Genomic DNA, 21,878 nt, shown 5'->3' on the forward strand with positions numbered 1-21,878 from the left:
GAAGAGAGAGACACAGCATGGGGGGAGAGACACAAACACACAGCATGGGGAGAGAGAGAGACACACACACAGCATGGGGAGAGAGAGACACACACAGCATGGGGGGAGAGAGACAGCATGGGGAGAGAGAGGCACACACAGCATGGGGGGGGGAGAGACAGTAGAGAATGGGGGAGAGAGACACACAGAGAATGGGAGAGAGAGAGACACAGAGAATGGGGGAGAGAGACACACACAGAGAATGGGGGAGAGAGAGACACACACACAGAGAATGGGGGAGAGAGATACACACAGAGAATGGGAGAGAGATACACACAGAGAATGGGGGAGAGATACACACAGAGAATGGGGGAGAGAGACACACAGAGAATGGGGGAGAGAGACACACAGAGAATGGGGGAGAGAGACACACACAGAGAATGGCGGAGAGATACACACACAGAGAATGGGGGAGAGAGACACACACAGAGAATGGGGGAGAGAGAGACACACAGAGAATGGGGGAGAGAGACACACAGAGAATGGGGGAGAGAGACACACAGAGAATGGGGGAGAGATACACACACAGAGAATGGGGGAGAGAGAGACACACAGAGAATGGGGGAGAGAGCGACGCACACAGAGAATGGGGGAGAGAGAGACACACACAGAGAATGGGGAGAGAGAGAGAGAGACACACAGAGAATGGGGGAGAGAGAGAGACACACAGAGATTGGGGGAGAGAGAAAGACAGAGAATGGGGAGAGACCGAATGGGAAGGGTGGAACGAGAATGGAGGGATGGGGGGAGACAGGGGTGGGAGGGGAACAAGAATGGAGGGGTGGGAGGGGAACAAGAATGGAGGGGTGGGAGGGGAACGAGAATGGAGGGATGGGGGGGGACAGGGATGGGAGGGGAACAAGAATGGAGGGATGGGGGGGACAGGGATGGGAGGGGAACGAGAATGGAGGGATGGCGGGGGGGACAGGGATGGGAGGGGAATGAGAATGGAGGGATGGGAGGGGAACGAGAATGGAGGTATGTGGGGGGGAGAATGGGGATGGAGGGGAACGAGAATGGAGGTATGTGGGGGGAACGGGGATGGAGGGGAACGAGAATGGAGGGATGGGGGGGAGAGAATAGGCTGTGTATGTGAGAGAGGGACGGAGAGACATACAGGAGACATAAAGCGCAGTTGATGATGTCATTTGTTTTATAAATATTTTTTTAAATGTGTCCCGGTTTTTACTTTTGTAAATCTGGTCACCTTAAATGGGGGAGAAAAAGAGGAAGAGAATGGATGGAGTGGGGGGGGGGGGAAGAGGAAGAGAAGGGAGGGGGGAAGAGGAAGAGAAGAGAGGGGGGAAGAGGAAGGGGGGAGAAAAAGAGGAAGCGAAGGGGGAGGGGGATGAAAAAGAGGAAGAGAAGGGATGGAGGGGTGAAAGAGGAAGAGAGGGGAGGGGGAAGAAAAAGAGGAAGGGGGGTGAAAAGAGGAAGAGAAGGGAGGGAGGGAAGAAGGGAGGGAAGAAGTGATGGAGGCGAAAAAGAGGAAGTGACGGGTGGTGGGGAAGAGGAGGGAGGGGGGAGGATGAAAAAGGGAGGGGGGAGAGTACGAGAAGTGAGGGGGGAGAAGGGAGAGAGAAAAGACAAGAAGGGAGGGGGAAGAGGAAGAGAAGGGGGTTTAGGTAGAGGGAGAGAAGAGAGGAGGGGGAGAGAGAGGGATAAAGAAATATAAATATATATAGAGAGGGAGAGGGAAAAATACTGTATATATAGTGGAGAGGAAAAGGTTTGGGGAAAAGAGGGGAATAAGGGGGAAGGAGAGGAGAAGAAGGAGGAAGGAAGAGACAGAGATAAAGAGGGGGGCAGAGGGAGAGAAATTGAGGGAGGTAGAGAGAGAGACAGGTAGAAAGAAAGAATAGCGAGAGATCCCTCCCCCCCCCCGAGTCTCCTCTCTCTCACTGACGTGGCAGTCACACACACAGACACACACTCAGTGCTCCCTTCCTCTCTCTCTCACACACACAGCTGTCTCTCTCTCTCAGCCAGATGTGGTTCCTGCTGCTCCTCACTGGGCTGTTCCAGCCCCTGCTCTGCTTTCAGATCGACTGGAAGAAGTTAGACGGGATCTCACGGGGGAAAGTGGAGGTGAGAACCACAAAGGCTCCCTAATAACATTAACGCTGGTCTTTGAAGTGGAAAGATCTTAATACACGTGTATATGTTCCCGGGCAAATCGCTCAGATTAGATTGGAACCTCATCAGGGAAGGAAATGGAATTTAGAATATTGCCAACGTTAGATTGTTAGCTCTTTGGGGCAGGATCCGAAATGTGAAATTAGGGCAGAGCAGTGTGTCGCCGGGTTAATGTTTAGTGCATGTATTGTGTTATAATTTCCTTTATTATGATGTTCTGCTTTCTTGGCTTACACCATTTATCTATATTTATCATATCTATATATCTATCTTTATCATATATATATATATATATATATATATATATATATATATATATATATATATATATATCTCAAATGGAAATATTACTGTGTGCTCATTTGTATGTCTTAGACAGGTCTGCAACCCCGCTTTTGACAATTATCACCCAGCATACAGTGCTTCCATATACTGTATATATATATATATATATATATATATATATATATACACACATATATACAGTGTTCGACAAACCTATACATTTGCTCGCCCCGGGCGAGTGGATTTAACATCGTGGCGAGCTCCTATTGGCCCAAGCAGCACACGTTTGGTACTAGGTGGCGAGTAGATTTTTTTGTGTGGCGAGTAGATTTTTTGGTGATTTGTCGACCACTGCATATATATATATATATATACATGCACGCACGCACGCGCGCGCACACGAGAGATGGATGGTAAAGGTTAAATGAGGCTCTGATCTGTGGCTGACACGCTCCTGTTTATTTTCGCAGACATGTGGCGGATGACAGCTGAACAGATTGAAAGAGGTAAGGGGAAATATGTCACAAACTCTACTGTTCCCAAGCATGCACCTCTCGGGAAATACTTCTCCACTTTATCTGTCCATAATCCTGTTATCTGGAGAATTATTCTTATGTCCGTGGGATTTTCTGTATAGAGATCAAATTATTTATTGTAGGTTGTAATTCTGCTTCTGTTAGAGCAGCAAGTCATAGACATGACAGTAAGGACAGAGCTTTACAAACCTCACAGGTCTCTTCTTCATATGTACAGGGCTTTCCCAGACTCACAGGTCTCTTCTTCACATATGCAAAGCTTTCCTAGCCTCACAGGTCTCTTTTTCACATATGCAAATCTTTCCTAGCCTCATAGGTCTTTCTCACATATGCAAAGCTTTCCTAACCTCACAGGTCTCTTCTTCACATATGCAAAGCTTTCCTAACCTCACAGGTCTCTTCTTCACATGTACAGATCTTTCCAAACCTCACAGGTCTCTTCTTCATATGTACAGGGCTTTCCCAGACTCAAAGGTCTCTTCTTCATATATGCAAAGCTTTCCTAGCCTCACGGGTCTCTTTTTCACATATGCAAAGCTTTCCTAACCTCTCCGGTCTCTTCTTCACATATGCAAAGCTTTCCTAGCCTCATAGGTATTTGTCACATATGCAAAGCTTTCTTAACCTCACAGGTCTCTTCTTCACATATGCAAAGCTTTCCTAGCCTCACAGGTCTCTTCTTCACATGTACAGATCTTTCCAAACCTCACAGATCGCTTATTCATGTGTACAGAGCTTTCTAAACCTCACAGGTCTCTTCTTCACACGTACAGAGCTTTCCAAACCTCACAGGTCTCTTCTTCGTGTGTACAGAGCTTTCCAAACCTCGCAGGTCTCTTCTTCACACGTACAGAGCTTTCCAAACCTCCCATACCTGCGAGAGTTGAGAAGCTTTGTTCACGTGGAGAAGAGACCTGCGAAGGTTGAAAATCTCTGTACATTGTTACATCTTTGGAAGAACACTGATTGCTCTATTAAAAAGGCAGAGAAAAGTTAAAACAAATCACAACCTACACCGAATCTACTATGTAACTATGTATACATGCTTCCAGGACAAATACGCCTGCTGCAATTTTAACTGCAGCCAATGTTTATGTAAAGTATCTGTTATTTCCTGCATTTACTCATCACCAAGCTCTGTAACTCCAACAGAAGCAATGCAGACGTGTACTCTGTGATAATAGGCAGATGGCAGCTTTACATTGACAAAGATACCACATGTCTGCAGTTACATTCAGCCAGAGACATTGCTCTGCTGCAGTCAGCTCAGACCTTTAAACGTACAGCGGAGTGTTTTCAGTGTATGTGGTCTATACAAATGTATTCTCTCCTGGGCTATTGGCCTCGTAATGTGGCTGTAAAAGCGCTTTCCTCTGGTCAGGGACGATTTCAGAATAGAGCTTAAATATTGCCCAATAAGGGGAAGCTAACTTTTCAGAGTATTATAGCTGCAGACCAAGCAATGTCCTACGTGTTTTTTTTATTTTTTATTTTATTTATAAATAAATCAGTTCTGTACTATGAGAAAATACTTGTAGCATTTAAAAAAACAAAACACACAATTTGGAATGACATTTTTAACTTATTATAATGTAAACAAACATTTCTTGTTTCTATAGCAACCATTTACAAATTCATACCCCCTTCCTCTTCTGAAACAGACTCTGGCATACCCCTTTTTGAGCCCTGCCCTCTCTCTAGCACTGCACCAATTGTATCCAGTGACTGCCTGGTCACATGATTTCCCCCACAGAACTTTGCATCTTTGGTCCTCTCCTGCTGCGCTGACGGCCATTTACTGAACCCCCGAGCCGAATCTTCGCCGATCGATCACAGAAGAACGAATCAATTGGCAATTTAGCTAATTACTTATAATTGTGTGGCTTGTATTGATAGCATATTAAAGGGGGAAAAAACAAACAAAAAAACGGCAGCTTGGACGGCTTTAAATAGAGACAGTTAACAGTGTCACAGTGTACGCAACAGTGTCGCAGTGTACGCAACAGTGTCGCAGTGTACGCAACAGTGTCGCAGTGTACGCAACAGTGTCGCAGTGTACGCAACAGTGTCGCAGTGTATGTAACCGTGTCGCAGTGTATGTAAGTGTGTGCTCTCTTCCAGGTGAAGGCCTTCGTAATGGAGGACATCCCTTTTTAGTATCCTTTAACATAGCAGTGCACAAACTGGGGGGCGCGAGATTGTCTGCGGGGGGCGCAGGGTTTATAGAGGCCCCGCGCACTTCCCTACGGCACTTAAATTAAGTGCCGGGGAAGCGGCGAAGACCTCTGTAAACTGCGCTTACCTTGGCTCCGGAGATGCGTTACCATGGCAACACAGCGTGAAATGACGCCGTGACGCCATGCCGCTTATGCCGGAGCCAAGGTAAGAGGGGAACGGGGGTGAGGGGGCGCTGAGAGAGGTAAACAGCCAGCAGGAGGGGCGCAGGGAAAAAAGATTGCGCTCCCCTGCTTTAACAGCTGGCGACATAGAGCCTGATGTGTCCTTGGGCAGAGTGCATGTTACTTGCCAAACAGACTAAGGTCTTCAGGGCAAGGCCCTGAAATCTCCCGCAGTCAGCGCTACGCAACCTTGTTACCAACATGATCCAGTTACTCGCACTATTTTCGTTTCTCAATCTTGAACCCCTGCCGGAGCGGCCAGCCCCAATTCATTCCAGTTCCTCTACATTTGGTAGAAGCCAAAATGAATCACCTAATTAATACTCATTTTTTTTTTTTTCAATTTTCAACAGAATTGACTCTTTCCGGGTTACCGTGACTGGTTTCTGAAACGTCACAGTAAATTGGCAAGTTTCAATGATTTGAAATGGAATTCAAAATGAAATCCGCGATCCAGTATAAGCACATCGTCATTTGTCCTCTCGCTGGGATCCGTTTGGGTTAGTCCAGAGCACCCTTGGGTGTCAAGTTGCCATAATGAAGCAAGGTCGGTTTGCGGACCTCGAGCTTGTTAAACTAGGACTGGATGCCCTGGCCAGCTCCTCGCAGCCTCACCTTAACTCGTTCTACTACAGTACATGTGGCAAAAATGGATTTGTAATCTTCTGGGTAGAAATCACTATAGCTCTTAAAGGCCCAGATCCACAAAGCTCTGAAATCATGGCTAATAATTTGACGTTGCCTAAAATAGTACCGGACACTATAATCCCTGAGGGTAACGTATCCACAAAGTTATGTGCAAAAACAACGGCCGTTGTGTAGATCGCTACAGCATGGGCCTAGTAACACGTTATTGTATCGTTATGTTACGTTATCTTCCAGTAACATCTGTCTTGGTCTCCTGTTATAGTAGAAAACCCAATGTTTGCTATACCTCGCAAAACACTCCTCTATATACAGGGGCACAGATCCACAAAAGGGTGCCAAGCTTTAGCGTGCCTCAGCTCCCATCCATATGGACGGGAGCAAAAGGGTGTGGTAACGTTTAGCACTCTTTTGGGGATGTGGGCCATGGAGAGATGCCCGTGAAAACACCCGAGACAGGTCTCTCCTCCAGAAAAAGCCTTATTTCAGGATCTGGATGGGAGGAACGCCACGTTTAGGTATGACCTCACAATGTTAAGCTATGTCATACCTAAACTTGGCATTAATTTTAACAGACCTTTGTGGACATGCGCCTCCGAAATTCATGTTGACAACATAAGGGATTTTTGGCCAAGAACAGAGAATATAGAATTACCCCCTTAGTAGCTCAGGATTTCCCCCAAGCACTATGTTTGGATTGATAGTTTTTCACGCAGTCTCGTTCTGAGAGGGATAAGGTCATACTAGGATCATGGGAATACCATTTAGAGTTCTGGTTTTGGTCCTTGACTTTCTCTCTCCTCCCAGCCACAACTTGGAGATGAAACATATGCCGGGAGCAGACCCCGAGCTCGTACTAATGACCTCCAGGAACGAGGAGCTTGAGGTAAGAGATGGGTGCGGGAGAGGGACTATAGCCCCCATTAGTCTGATGTGAAGTAGGGGTAACACACAGGTATTGATGCAGTAATTAACATTACCTTCCTCACCACTAATACCTCCTATTCAATGCTCAGAGGCTCGGAGACGGGGCTCCTCAATGCTCAGAGACCGGGCTCCTTGACGAGAGACGTTCGGAGACCGGGCTCCTCAATGCTCAGATGCTGGGAGACCGGCTCCTCGACGGGAGATGCTCGGAGACCGGGTTCCTTGGCGAGAGATGCTCAGGTCTCAACGAGAGATGATCGGAGACTCGGCTCCTCAACAAGAGATGTGGCTGCTCAACGAGAGACGCTCGGAATCCGGGCTCCTTAATGAGACACTGCTCCTTAATGAGACGCTCGGAGACCGGGCTCCTCAACGAGAGACGCTCAGGTCTCCTCAACGAGAGATGCTCGGAGACTGGGCTCCTCAACAAGAGATGTGGCTGCTCAACCAGAGACGCTCGGAAAGCGGCCTCCTTAATGAGACGCTCGGAGACCGGGCTCCTCAACGAGAGACGCTCGGAAACCGGGCTCCTTAATGAGACACTGCTCCTTAACTAGATTTACAAGTGGACTAGACAAAAATAAATAAATTCAGAGTAGAAGGACCACAGGAGTATCAGAATGTTATTTTAAATACATTTAAAGACTTGAACATTATTATACTATTTGCAAGCATTTTTGACACCTGTACCATTTATAATTATATTACCTTAGCTCACACGCAAATTTCAGTGTGAAAAATAGCACTTTGCTCCTGCTACTTTCATTGTTGCTCAGTGAGCAGCATTCAGGGGCTACTCCACGGCCCATCAGGGGCCAGACTTGGTCCACGGGATGCCAGTTGAAGGGCCATACTTTAAGATTAGCACAGCCTAAGTAAGAAGCAACGGGTTACACGGATGTGCTCTTCCACGAAGTGTTGATATTGCACGTTTGCCAGAAGTGACATTAGCTGCCAGGATCAAAGTAAACAGACCTATCAAAGGCATATCCTGTTTACTGTTCGGAAGCTCGAGGGATGATGAATGCCAGGTGTCTTATTACTCCTGCAAACAAAATAATGTGTATTTACATGGTGCTGTTCAGTTGTACAGCTGAGACAGTCATGCAGCCATCCCTGGGGTGGAATCCGGGTACATTTCTGGAACGCTGATCTATGCCGCGTTCTATTAGAACTCTATCCAAACCAAGGTCACACAGACAGGTTGAGGCTGGGTGGGATTGAAATGTTGCCATTCATTTACAGGTCCTCTGTGATGGGGATAACATATCAGTTTAAACCCTCTTTGTGTATTCATTGCACAGAGCCAGAAGTTGTATTACAATAACCAGACATTTCAAGACACTCGTAAATTATTTCAATCCATGCACTGTATCAAGGTGCCATGCTCCACTTTTTGGTGTAGGATCTTTGAAGCAGAGAAAAATCCTAGTGTCGCTCACACTGTCCTCGCTGTGTAAGAAATACTATCTACATTTAGTGGGTGCAAAATATACACCAACGGTTAGATTAGCTAGTCACAACTTCAACACATCTCAGATTTCTGCTCTTTTTTTCTCCCCGCTCCAGCGGATCCCTCTCAGCGACATGAAGAGAGATGAACTCAACCAGCTCGTTAGGGACCTGGGATTTTACAAGAAGGACAGTCCAGATGCCTCTGTGCCCCCCGAGTTCCAGATGGCGCCAGCAAAGGCCACGGAGACACTAGAGAGTGAACCTGGGCACCCGGAAATCCAAGAAGGGAAGGAAGACCTGTAGGAGCAGAGACAGGGATAATTGCTGGGGATACAAAATGGCACCTGTAAACCCCTCCACGGCCAGAGGAGCCTGCAATGCGTTGCAGGCCCCTCTGGCTGCAGAGGGGTGGACGCAGATCTGGGGTGAGGTGGAGGGAGAATTAGCCATTAATGATTAACTTGCAACGTTACACTTATGCAGAAAATCTCTATGCATTTCCATACAAACATCATTCCTATTAGTTATTCCAATAGTAGTATAGGTGGGCACAATGCACACGCTCTAGCTCGCTCCACTCGTGGCTGCTGTAGTGTGCAACCCGTTCATCGTGACGGTGGGAAAATTGTATACCCTGCACATGTTTCTAGCCAATGAAGTATCGGTTCATAACTTACATAGCTGCAACTATTAAGGTGACAAACCAATCTGTTGGCTCTTATACAAAATGCCTTCATCGGGGGTCGATAAAATAAGGACATCCTACCCTTGCGTTCTTAACCCCCGTAGGAGAACAGGAGTGCTGTCTCGCTCTCCGATTCCACCCCGATGAAGACACCCACTTTGCGGTCGAAACATTGGTTTAGGTCATCTTCATCAACACCTAAAACTAAGAGTGGCGGCTGATGCTTGAACAATATCGGAGATTTCAAGGGGAAATGCTGTCCAAAGAACATTAGCATCTCCAGAAGGGTTTTACTGGAAACGGCTTTGAGACAATCTGTAGATGTTATCTGGGGCACAGCCAGAGCCGGTTTTGGAATTTTGCCTCCCATAGGCACTTACCGTTTTACCGCCCTGGCCTCCTCTTGCAGTGTCCCGACGCGTTTCCATGACTAACGATGCCATGTGACGTCACTGTCAGAGAAACGCGTCACCGTGTGACATTGCGGCGTCCTTGGATACAGCAACGCTGCAGGAGATAAGATACCTTTACAGAGGCCCCACACTCTTCCCCCGGCAATCAGTTTAATTATTGTGGGGAAGAGAGTGGGGCCTCTGTAACCGCAGCACCAGCCCCCCCAAAATTTGCGCCCCCCCCCCACTGATTTTGCTGCACTAGGCCCGGGCCCAGGCGTAAATATGGGCCTGGGCACAGCCGTATATGTCCTCTGCATCACTGTTACCTCTGTCACAGGTTGTGCTGCCCTGTCCCCAACCTGTAAGTGCTTGGACTGTCCCTGCGAATCTGTGTGTGTGATCTGCTCTGTCCGACACGACGTGAATGAATTTCTCAGCTGCAAAGTTTCCTAGCTGAGAAATGATGTAAATGGTCTCGAGGACAAGGGAAGGTCACGTCCTCACACTGTCCTAGGGACAATTGTTTAAAGGTCGATAAAGATTGTATATTTAAAAAAAAAAATACATTTTGCATGTGTTGGTTTAAAGAGCAGCCTGGAATATTACTGTCCCCAAGGTGGGGAATATTTAGGCAGACTGGTTATTACGGATCAGATGTCCAAATGACTCCTCGGCCCAGATCTACTAAACCGTGCTAAGATTGATTGCTGCTTCACAACATTTAATAAGCCTAGCCCCAACTTATTTATAAAGGAATGAGCTTGATACATAACTGAATGTGAAAGAGAGATTATGAAAGATTGAAAGAAAACTACAATGAAAAAAAATGGGCGTATGAATGGGAGAGGGAGAGCGAGAGAGGGCAGGGGGAGAGCGAGAGGGCAGGGGGAGAGCGAGAGAGGGCAGGGGGAGAGAAAGGGGGCGGGCGAGAGAAAGAGGAGGTGGAGGATAGAAAAGGGGAAGACAGGGACAGAAGGGGCGCAGAGGAAGAGGGGTAGGATAGAAAGAAGGGGGGAGAGAGAAAGAAAGGGGGAGGACAGCGAGAGAACGGGGGAGGACAGAGAGAAAGGGAGAGGACAGAGAAATGGGGAGGCAGAGAATGAAAGGAGGATAGAGAAAAAGAAAAGGAGGATAGAGAGAGAAAGAAAGGGGGAGAACAGAGAGAGAAAGGGGGAGGCAGAGAATGAAAGGACAAGAAACTCATTTTATCTTCCAGGGAATTGAACCTTCCTATCTCACACAACATTAGCTTCTATCACAGAGACCCCCAGTTTCCCCATCTGAACCTCCAACTCAAAATCCTGAAACAACCGGGCAACTCGTCTCTATGGAAAAGCAATGTGAATTCATGAGAGCAGAGAGGGCACGTTAGTCAATATAGCTTTATTAAAATACAGCACACACAGGTGTATAAAAATAATGGTACACAAAAGCCGTGTTCGAGGGGTGATAAAGGCTTTCCGGTCACAATAGGCAGAGCTGTGATTAACCCTTCATTGCCAGGGGTTACAGTACTATAAAGAGCTAGGCGGGTTTTACGCAGAATAAAAAAGGCGCGGTCCAGCCCGTCCTCTTATCGCATCATTAACGTTTTGCTGGCAATATAAAACGTGCTTGGTGGCTTCCGGGACGTAGACATACCAGGAACGCACAATGGGAAATACATACCGCTGGGTTTTGGTGGAAAGGAATCCCAGGAGAAGAGAAGATTCCCCATTTTCCAGGAACCCAATAAAAAAAAAGACAACGGAATTTTCAATGGGGTGTATATGTACACCAAAAAAAGTAAATGTATATAATGTCAAAATGTAAATATATATATATATATATATAATGTCAAAATTGAAAGGAATCGTAGTTCATTGCCTGGGTGCTTTGAGCGAAATATTCAGCGCAGTAATAGTAAGAGAAACTGGGCACACGGAGTCTGCTTCAGAGGTAAAGTGATTTATTAGTTAGAGATGATGTTTCGGATCTCACATGGAACTTTATCAAGATAGGTCAGTGCGAGGACCAAAACCATGTCTAACTGATAAATCAGTTACCTTTGAAGAAGACTTGTGTGTTCCCTGTTATCTTACAAATATATCTATACACATACATATGTATGTGTGACTCGCACACAAATACTCACACGGTGGTGTGTGTGTGTAATATATATATATATATATATACATATATATATATATATATATATAAATAGCTGTGACCATGCAGCAAGCTTAAGCCTATAGGGAACCATGTTAAAAATGGTTTTTGAGGCAAAAAGTGACACTGTGTGCTCATTTGCATGTCATTTCCCAGAATCCTTTGCTGCAGTGGAAGTGCTGTATGCTGGGTGATAAAGGGGAAAGGCGGGGTTGCAGACCTGCCTAAGACATGCAGATGAGCATACAGTTGTATTTGCATATTTGCTTTCCTGTGGAGGGTTTTTGTCACTTTTTTTACTCACCATAACTTAACTCAGTATTATGGTATAGCCTATCCCATAGCCTCTTTGCATACCCAGTTAAATCAGCCCCACACTGATGAGACCCATCAAGGTCGAAACAGCTGTCTGTGGGTGGTTTTCTGGGTATGCACCTTAACCCTGGCTGTGCTCAAAGCTGTGACCATGCAGCAAGCTTAAGCCTATAGGGAACCATGTTAAAAATGGTTTTTGAGGCAAAAAGTGACACTGTGTGCTCATTTGCATGTCATTTCCCAGAATCCTTTGCTGCAGTGGAAGTGCTGTATGCTGGGTGATAATGGGGAAAGGTGGGGTTGCAGACCTGCCTAAGACATGCAAATGAGCATACAGTTGTATTTGTATATATATATATATATATATATATATATATATATATATATATATATTCATTCAGTGTTTTTTAACCAGGGTTCCTGGGAACCCTTGGGTTCCCCGGGTATCCCTAAAGGGTTCCCTGTAATTTTCAGGTCATTTTAAAACTGTACCCAATACAAAATAATTTACAATGCATCTAATCTCAGACTCTGTTAGAGAGGGTCGGGGTTCCTCAGAATTTCACAAAGGGTTCCTTAACCAAAAAAAGGTTGGAAACCACTGATATGCATATATAAACATACGATACCGTGTAATCCGGGAATTAAGCGAGCACACAACAGAGTAGTATAGAAAAAAAGTGGATGAGTGAAAATGGTACATGAAAACACCAACATTTCAGTCCTCCAGGGGGACCTTCCTCAGGGTGGTGAGGAATCGCTCAATTACACGCTATTGTATTTTTATATTATCCTTATGGGACATGCACCAGCAAACTATCTCTTTACTTATGGGAGTGCCAACTACCCCATCTGAATATATATGTGCAGCGTGCATTGGCTTAAGGGTGTCATGTAATTATGGCTTTAAGACAAAAGGTGGCACTGTGTGCTCATATGCATGTCGTTTCCCAAAATCCCTTGCTGCAGTGGAAGCACTGTATGCAAGGTCAGCGGTGCGCAATCTGTGGGGCGCGACCCCCAGGGGGGGCGCGAGACTGCCGACGGGGGGCGCGGGGTTTACAGAGGCCCTGCGCGCTTCCCGAAGGCACTTACATTAAGTGCCGGGGGAGCTGCAGGGCCTCTGTAAACTATACTTACCAGTGGCTCCGGCGGCTTCCTCCCGGCGTCGCCATGGCAACGCGGCGTCAAAATGACGCTGCGAGGTCATGTGCCGTCACGTTGCTATGGCAACGTGACATCATTAAGCCGGTGCGAGGGTAAGTTGGGGTTGGGGTTGGGGGGGGGGGGGGGGGCGCGGGAGTGAGGGGACAGCCGGCAGGGGGGCGCAGGGAAAAAAGTTTGCGCCCCCCTGTGCTAGGTGATAATGGTGAAATGCAGGGTTGCAGACCTGTCTAAAACATGTGAATGTGCTCACAAGTGATATTCTTTATTGGCTGCAAACACAGCTTTAAAGCACAGCATGGGAATCAGATACAAAGCCAGAGAAACCATTCACAGACATGTTTCAACCTTAATGGGTATCATCAGTGTGAAGTTGGTTGTACTGCTGGCTTTGCATTTTCAAGACTGTAGGGTTTACCATCACGTTTTAAGTTATGGTGGGTGAAAAAGACAACAAGAAACATCCACCGTATTGCATATAGCAAATAAAAAGATCACTTGTGAGCACATTCACGTGTGCTCATTTGCATGTAATTTCCCAGAATCCCTTGCTGCAGTGGAAGCACTGTATGCTGGGGATAATGGTTGAAAGGCAGGGTTACAGACCTGCCTAAGACATGTGAATGTGCTCACAAGTGATCTTTTTATTTGCTATATGCAATACGGCGGAGGTTTCTTGTTGCCTTTTTCACCCACCATAACGTAAAACGTGATGGGGTATATACACGCACGCACACACACTCTAAGGATTCCCACAGATACCTCAAAATACTGAGGCAGTCCTCAAGAGTTTTTATAGGATTCAATGCCTGTGCATGCCTCATAAACAAAGCAGTTAGCCTGGCTACACATACAATCTGGAACAGGACACACAAAACAGGACAGGAAATAAAGTTAAAGAGAGGGGGCATACCATACAAAAAGGTACAATAAAGGAAGACAGGAGAGGCACTCCTATACTCAAAGACGCAATGTTGAGTCAATAAATGTCATTATTTTTGAGTATAGGAGTGCCGCTCCTGTTTAAATTTTTATATGTATAACGTTTGTATAACGTTTTACCAATACCCACACCACGTACACTGCAAAGGGGTTTTATATATATATATATATATATATATATATATGTATATATACACAGTGTTCGACAAACCTATACATTTGCACGCCCAGGGCTAGTGGATTTAACATCGTGGCGAGCTCCTATTGGCCCAAGCAGCACACGTGTGGTACTAGGTGGCGAGTAGATTTTTTTTGTTCGGCGAGTAGATTTTTTGGTGATTTGTCGACCACTATATATATATATATATATATATATATATATATATATATTTAAAAAAAAAAAAAAAAGATGGTCGATCTAAAGCAAATTCACTAAGAATGCCCCCTCACAAATCTGTCTGAATGTTGGTGCCGCGTGTGTACCTGAGCGCCTGTATTGCAATACCTGAGTGTGAGAGTTAGGGCGGCAGTGTAGTGTGCAGTGTCCTTTCTCCCCTGTCCCAAGGGAATACGTGTGTACCTAATATAGAATATTCAGATAAAACCGGACTCCTTAAAACAACATCTACAAGGATTGGGAGATGCAGACAGGACCGGATTCTGAGCACAGGGACAGGGGGGGGAAAAAAGGTTTCAAAAATAAATGCGTTTATTTTTTTAAAAACCTGCTCCTTCTAGATACCTTATTAAAGGAGTAATCCACCCTAACCGCCATTTTCTTTTTCTTGACATGATTGGAACCGGGGGGGGGGGGGGGGGGTCCTCGAGACCTGAACAGCGCTAGTTGCAGCTTTGTTCAGATCTCAGTACCCGAGATGCTTACTGGTAAAGTTACCGGTATTACTTCCTGGTTTTTAAAGGAGCTTAAATGGTCATCCGGTAGGAAGCTACCATCGATGTTGCAGCTTCCTGTTGGCCTGAGATTTGGCTGCCATTTTGTTTCCCCTGAGGGAGATATAAACCCAGTAAGTATCTCAGAAGTGCCGAGTCCTACCCTATAAAAAAAAAATGTTAAAAAACAAGCAGGAGGTTCTGCTTCTTTAAAAATCTGCATTGTAATGTAATAAGTCACTGAGTTTATAGCACTAACTAGCTGAGAGCCCCGGCGTTGCCCGGGATGTTTGTGGTGTGGGTGTGGCATTTGGGTGGGGAGTGGTCCACGCGGCCCATGTGCGGTGGTAGTGCTGCTGTGGCTGTACTGATGGTGATTGTATTGGTGTGCTGATTTGGGAGGGTTTGGTGCTGATGTGGGGGTGCGGATGTGGGTGTGCCGATGGGGGAGGTGCAAAGGTGGCGATGTGTGGGTGCTGATGGTGTTGATGGGGGCTGGGAATGGTGGGGAGCCGAGAATGCCAGTGTGCTGGGGGGGGCATGGGATACCGGTGTGCTGATGTGGTGGTGCTGGGGTGTGTGTGTGTATACATTGTATGTGTGTGTGTGTATACATGTGTGTGTGTGTGTATGTGTACGTGTGTGTGTATGTGTATACACGTGTGTGTGTATACACGTATGTGTGTGTATACACATGTGTGTATACACGTGTGTGTATACACGTGTGTGTGTATACACGTGTGTGTGTATACACGTGTGTGTGTATACACGTGTGTGTGTGTGTGTATACACGTGTGTGTGTATACACATTTGAGTATACACGTGTATACATGTTTGTGTGTGTGTATACATGTTTGTGTGTATACATTGTATGTGTGTGTGTGTGTATAAGTGTGTGTGTGTGTACATTTGTGTGTGTGTACACATGTTTGTGTGTGTATACACATGTGTGTGTGTGTGTATACACATGTGTGTGTGTGTGTATACATGTGTATGTGTGTATACATGTGTGTGTATACATGTGTGTGTGTGTATACACGTGTGTGTGTGTATACACGTGTGTGTGTACACATGTGTGTGTGTACACATGTGTGTGTGTGTATACACATGTGTGTGTGTGTGTATACACGTGTGTGTGTGTATACACGTGTGTGTGTGTATACACGTGTGTGTGTGTATACATGTGTGTGTGTGTATACATGTGTGTGTATACATGTGTGTGTGTGTGTGTATACATTATGTGTATGTATACCTGTGTGTATACGTGTGTGAGTGTATACGTGTGTGTGTATGTGTACATGTGTGTGTGTGTGTATGTCTCCATGTGTGTGTGTGTATGTCTCCATGTGTGTGTGTGTATGTCTCCATGTGTGTGTGTACGTGTACATGTGTGTGAGTATATGTGTATATGTGTGTGTGTGTACGTGTCTACGTGTACGTGTGTGTGTGTATGTGTACATGTGTGTGTGTGTGTGTGTACGTGTCTACGTGTACATGTGTGTGTGTGTCTACGTGTACGTGTGTGTGTGTCTACGTGTACGTGTGTGTGTGTGTCTACGTGCGTGTGTGTACGTGTGTACGTGTGTACGTGTGTGTCTACGTGTGTGTGTGTCTACGTGTGTGTGTTTGTGTATACGTGTGTGTGTTTGTGTCTACGTGTGTGTGTGTATACGTGTGTGTGTGTCTACGTCTGTGTGTGTGTGTGTGTGTCTACGTGTGTGTGTGTGTCCCTGTGTGTGTTTGTGTCCCTGTGTGTCCTTTGGCCCGTGACTCCGCCTCAGGGAAGGGGGGGGTGGGGGGGAGGTGGTGGGAAGGAGGGGGGGGAAGGGGAGGTGGGGGGGAGGTGGTGGGAAGGGGGGGGGTGGGGGGGAGGTGGTGGGAAGGGGGGGGGAGGTGGTGGGAAGGGGGGGGGTGGGGGGGAGGTGGGGGGGGAGGTGGTGGGAAGGGGGGGGAGGTGGTGGGGAGTTGGGAAGGGGGGTGGGGTTGGCTTTGGGGGGTGGAGGTGGTGGGAGGTTGTAAGGGGGGGAGTGAAGGGAAGGTGAAGGGGGGGTGAAGGTGGGGGTGGAGGGGAGGTGAAGGTGGGGGTGGAGGGGAGGTGAAGGGGGGGGGTGGAGGGGAGGTGAAGGGGGGTGGAGGGGAGGTGAAGGGGGGGTGGAGGGGAGGTGAAAGGGAAGGGAAGTGGAGTGAGGGTAGGTGAAAGGGAAGGGAAGTGGAGTGAGGGGAGGTGAGGGGTGGGTGAGGGGAGGTGAAGGGAGGTGAAGGGCGCTCCCTCACCCGTCCGGCAGCTCCCTCACCCGTCCGGCCGCTCCCTCACCCGTCCGGCCGCTCCCACGTGGTCTGAGGCGGGAGGCAGCTTGTTGTGGCCGCTCCCCCGCTGTGTCCCGGGCGCTCGCTCCCCCGCTGACTGTAGCGGCGCCAGGGGGTGGAGGGGGGGTGAAGGGGAGGTGAAGGCCGCTCCCTCACCCGTCCGGCCGCTCCCACGTGGAACTGAGGCGGGAGGCAGCTTGTTGTGGCCGCTCCCCCGCGGTGTCCCGAGCACTCGCTGCTCCGCTGACTGTAGCGGCGCCGGGGGGGGGGGGGGGGGGGGGTTGAAAGCGCGGGAGACACGGGGAGAGGAGGAGGCTGATTTCGGGGAGGAAGAGGCGGAGGCTCCGGCGGGTATGTGAGGCCCCCCCCCCCCCCCGGGTTATACATGCTGCTAATGTACACACACCCCCTGTGTGTGTGTGTGTGTGTGTGTGTGTCCGTGTGTGTGTGTGTCCGTGTGTGTCCCTGTGTGTGTGTGTGTCCCTGTGTGTCCTTTGGGCGTCACTCCGCCTCAGGCCAATGAGAGGTGTGCGGGGGCGGCCCAAGGGACCAATGAGATTTCCCCTAGGGACACCGGACATCCAGCAGGCAGGCATGCATGCAGGCAGGCAGGCAAACATACAGTGCTTTCACTAATATAGTATAAGATAAGGCCCTTGGGACACATCACTTGCTAGCCCACCTCCTGAGTGCTTTATTTCCCAGGTAGTGCCATCTTAAAGGAGTATTCTAATGGAAGACCCCTTTCTATTGCATGTATACGGAAGTAGGGGGTCTCCGGGGCTGAACCTGCACTCATTTCAGCTCCGGGGACCCCCTGCTTCCCGAGATAGATCGGAAGGTGCCGCCGGTTCTTCATGTAGGTTTAAATCCCCGGTCACATGGGCCAATAGCAAGACGCGACGGATGACACTGCGCCTTCATATTGGCCCGCGGGAGCTTTAAACCTCCATTTTGTTTCTTCTGGATGGGACAGTACTGGGGACACGAATGGACGTAACTCAGGCTTAGCTGTGCCGCAGGACAAAGCGCTCATCAGCTTCCCATCCATTTTACACATGGATGCAAAAAGTGACATGCCGAGTGCGTTCATTTGCCTTTCTTTACCCAGAATCCTTGTCTGCAGTGTCCCCCCCTGGCTGTCACGTTGTGCAGTGGCAGGTTTGGGAACCGGATTTAGACATGGATACACTCCTGGCTAACATGTCTCATCCGTACCTTGTACGGTTTTGTCTTTTGCCGTATATAACATTTTCGTCCCTGTGTATCCTACATGTGACATTCGAGCAATATTCCATGTACCGCTTCTGCAATGGCGATTTCAGCCAACGGTGCTCTAACCTCTACAGTGCCTTCACCCCTTAAGGACGAGTGATGCGAATTCGCCTCATCCCGTTCAATCACTTTTACATCTAATGACGTAAAAACAAACAAAAGAAAGGGGCATTAAGGGGTTAATGACGCATCTGGTACAGGATGGGCCGTTATGATGGAACCAGAGAGACGTCATGAGCGCCTTCTCATATTTTAGGGGATCGCTCAGACGGAGAAGCCAACGCGATCGACGCGGAAATGTCGGATGACCAGTGGCACTGGGAAGGTTAAAATGCGCAAAGTAGTATATAAATATTCAGCACCAATTTCACATTACACTGTCGCATTATTAGATTAGAGCCATTCAAAATCTAAAATGTTTTTTTTTTCCCCCAGCAGAAAAGGACTCCATTTTTTTCCCTCCACCCACCTCCTCCCCAAAAAAGAAAGATGAAATTAGGCAGTTATACGAATTAAGAAAGATTCAAGTGCACTATAAAAAGTTTAACGGTGCAATCCCACACAGCTGACCGAAAAACATCCTTGTTTTTTTTCTTTTTCCTTCCTTAAAGCATTTAACAATCTCAATGTTTTTAAATCAAGTGTTTTCTTCACTTGTATCCCCCTCAGACATTATTAAAAGCCTATAAAAGAAGGGGCTTTGCCTGTGCAAACTCCTGTTCAACACACAGTGATATCAGACAAACGGGAGCAGCCAGAGGAAATCAAACCGCTCTCAAGTCTCGGCTCACCGGGCTTATAAACAAACTTTAAAAAAGAAAAAATCTTATTTAAAAACACTTATAGGTGTCGTATTTGGTTAAAAAACAAACAGGCAATCACCCAGATGTGACCCTTTAAACAGGTCACTCCCATCGGTACACTTTGGTCCTCTGAGGGATTGCCCTTTAAAAAAAAAAAAAAGATGAATAACCTGAAAGATGGAAATATAACAGCTGAGAGATTTCCCCGTTACTTCTGGCTTTGGAGGCGGAGCGCATACCTGGGTCTATACACCAATCAGGTGTCCTCCATCCGAGAAGCAGAATGCGTTGGGTACTTAGAAGTGAGTTCTGTGACCGATATAAAAGCTTGTGCTGTTGCTGCTCTTGGTGAATTACCCAGCGCTTAACCTGGTGCCATTTAATAATAAAATCTAAATATATTAATTCTGTGGGAAAGGAGTTCGAGGCAGTGAAAGGAACCCAGCGACAGCACAGGGTGGCAACCTAATCCTCCCCGTCCCCCCACCCCCACCCCCCAGAAGGCAAAGCGGTTAAAGGCAGGACACACTGCTTACGATGTAGCATCAACAAGAGATAAATCAAATACACACAAGCCAGAGTTGTATAGCTCCCTGGTTCAGAACATGTTGAGGCTACAATTAAAGCCATTTGCAGTGCAAATAAAAAGTTGCACCCTGCCTTTAACGCCTTCTGTGCTGGAGGTCCTCCCTGGCACTCGAGGGGTTAACAGTGAGGGTGTGTTCCCCCCCCCACCCCCAGTGGGTGCCAGACAGATAATTGGGGCTTGTAGGTACCCCTATGCTGTGCTAGGGGAAGGCGGGGGGTTTAGAATTCCGTCTTGCGCAGACGCATCTCGTGTCGCCGGAGATGGTTACACAGGGACTGGACGTAGGTGAAGACGCATTTGGAATCCGGCCTCTTCCCCATGATCATCATGTCTTCCACCTCCACCAGGGGAACGCAGTCTACCAGCACCCTGCGAGGGGAGAGAGGAGGGGGCCTGCTGTGAGAGGGAATATTGTGTGGGGAGGCAGGAGAAGGTTGTTCTGTAAGAGAGCGGAAGAGAAGGCGTGAGGAATGGGAGAAAGGTGAAGAGGAGGGAAAAAAGAGGGAGGGGGGGAGAGAGAGAGAGAGAGAGAGAGAGAGGCAAGAGAGAGAGAGGGAGGGGGAAGAGAGAGGGAGAGGGAGGGGGAAGAGAGAGGGAGAGGGAAGAGAGAGAGGGAGGGGAGAGAGAGAAAGGGGAGGGGAGAGAGAGAGGGAGGAAGGGGGGAGAGAGAGAGGGAGGGCGGAGAGAGAGAGAGGGAGGGGGAGAGAGAGGGAGGGGGAGAGAGAGGGAGCGGGAGAGAGAGGGAGAGAAAGAGGTGAAGGAGAGGAAAAAATACAAATTAAAGCAAAATGAAGAAAAGGAAAAACAAAAATACATTAAAACAAAATGGAGAAGAATCCTGCTAAGGATATAGGGCAACCAGCTACTTTCCATTAAATAAATGGTCTGTGTTGGTCTTTACAGTGGGAAAGGAGATTTAAAAAGAGGCATGTTTGAGCGCTACAACTTTCCATATAGATAGACGAGGAGGAGGAGGAGAGAGAATAAAACACAACCCCTTGATTGACAGCATGATTGGCCAGGCATGGCCGAGCACTGGCACTCAGGAGGTTAATTCTGGCAGGTGGAAACCCTGGACAGGACACTGGTATTACCCTAGAACCGTGTGCCCGTGCCAACTTCCCCCGACACGTACGAGGGGCGCAGCACAGGTTCGGTGACTCACAGTTTCCGTCCCTTCGCATGGTTGCTACCTCCCGCTCTGCGCCATATATGTGCATGGCCCCGTCTCCCCTGCAGCATACACACTCCCTCCCCCCGCGCACTTAACCCTCACTCTGCAAGGCGGGCTGGCCGTGCGTGGGAGAGCAGGCGGGTTAACCCCTTCACGGCCAGAGGGGCCCACCGTGCATTGGCCGCTCCAGCAGCTAAAGGGTTAAAGCAGCAACCCTCTCCAACATGCCTATGCGGATATTCTTGAGTTCCCAAGTCATAACCCAATAATTTCCTCCATTTTTATTTAAAATCCCCACAAATCCATAGGTGCCCTCTTGATCTAGCAGTGTGACCCGGCTTTTCAGGGCATGGTATCTCAGCCATGAGGAATAGAACACAGATACCAAAAGATAGACAGGAACCAGCAGTTTCAAAGGGTTTTGATCAGACAATAAAAAAACAGTCTGGCCTGGAACAATGCCTTAAAAAGACATCCGTGGGAAGTGGCAGATAAGAACCGCGTGCCCCTCCTCCCCCAACCCCCCCCTCCCCTAACCCCCCCCCCTCCCCCTTTTGGCACATTTTCCTCTGCTGTAAAAAGCTCAGACCATATTTGATTCTGGCCTTTCATATTTAGGATTCAGCCTTGTGTATATCCCAAACATTCCCTTACTGTATTAGCCCCTAGCACCTCTGTTTGGGGAGGCTGTTCCACGAATCCACCACCCTTCCCGTGAAGAAGTACTTCCTCACATTTCTCCTTCGCCTGCGACCTTCAACCTTGAGA

The 21,878-nt window shown here is 47.8% G+C and overlaps 2 protein-coding genes across 5 annotated transcripts in view; one reads left to right on the forward strand and one right to left on the reverse strand.

Annotated features, from left to right (window-relative positions):
• Positions 1–1,805: 1,805 nt before the first annotated feature.
• Positions 1,806–10,089, forward strand: SELENOM (selenoprotein M). Its single transcript, XM_075568918.1, has 5 exons — positions 1,806–2,127; positions 2,931–2,966; positions 5,118–5,152; positions 6,848–6,926; positions 8,537–10,089. Exons 1-5 carry the CDS (start codon positions 2,029–2,031, stop codon positions 8,723–8,725), a joined length of 438 nt encoding a protein of 145 aa, XP_075425033.1. The 5' UTR covers positions 1,806–2,028; the 3' UTR covers positions 8,726–10,089.
• An 8,997-nt stretch (positions 10,090–19,086) lies between these two features.
• SMTN (smoothelin) overlaps positions 19,087–21,878 on the reverse strand; it is a 97,106-nt gene continuing 94,314 nt past the window's right edge. For 3 of the 4 annotated variants that reach the window (XM_075568922.1, XM_075568921.1, XM_075568919.1), the window contains one exon: positions 19,087–20,305. In XM_075568922.1, the coding sequence (XP_075425037.1) occupies positions 20,155–20,305 (151 nt within the window). In that variant the 3' untranslated portion in view covers positions 19,087–20,154. The remainder of the gene's footprint in view (positions 20,306–21,878) is intronic. The other variant, XM_075568920.1, reaches the window with a different exon arrangement.

Source organism: Ascaphus truei, chromosome 13, assembly GCF_040206685.1.
Source record: "Ascaphus truei isolate aAscTru1 chromosome 13, aAscTru1.hap1, whole genome shotgun sequence".
Taxonomy (NCBI): Eukaryota; Metazoa; Chordata; class Amphibia; order Anura; family Ascaphidae; genus Ascaphus; species Ascaphus truei.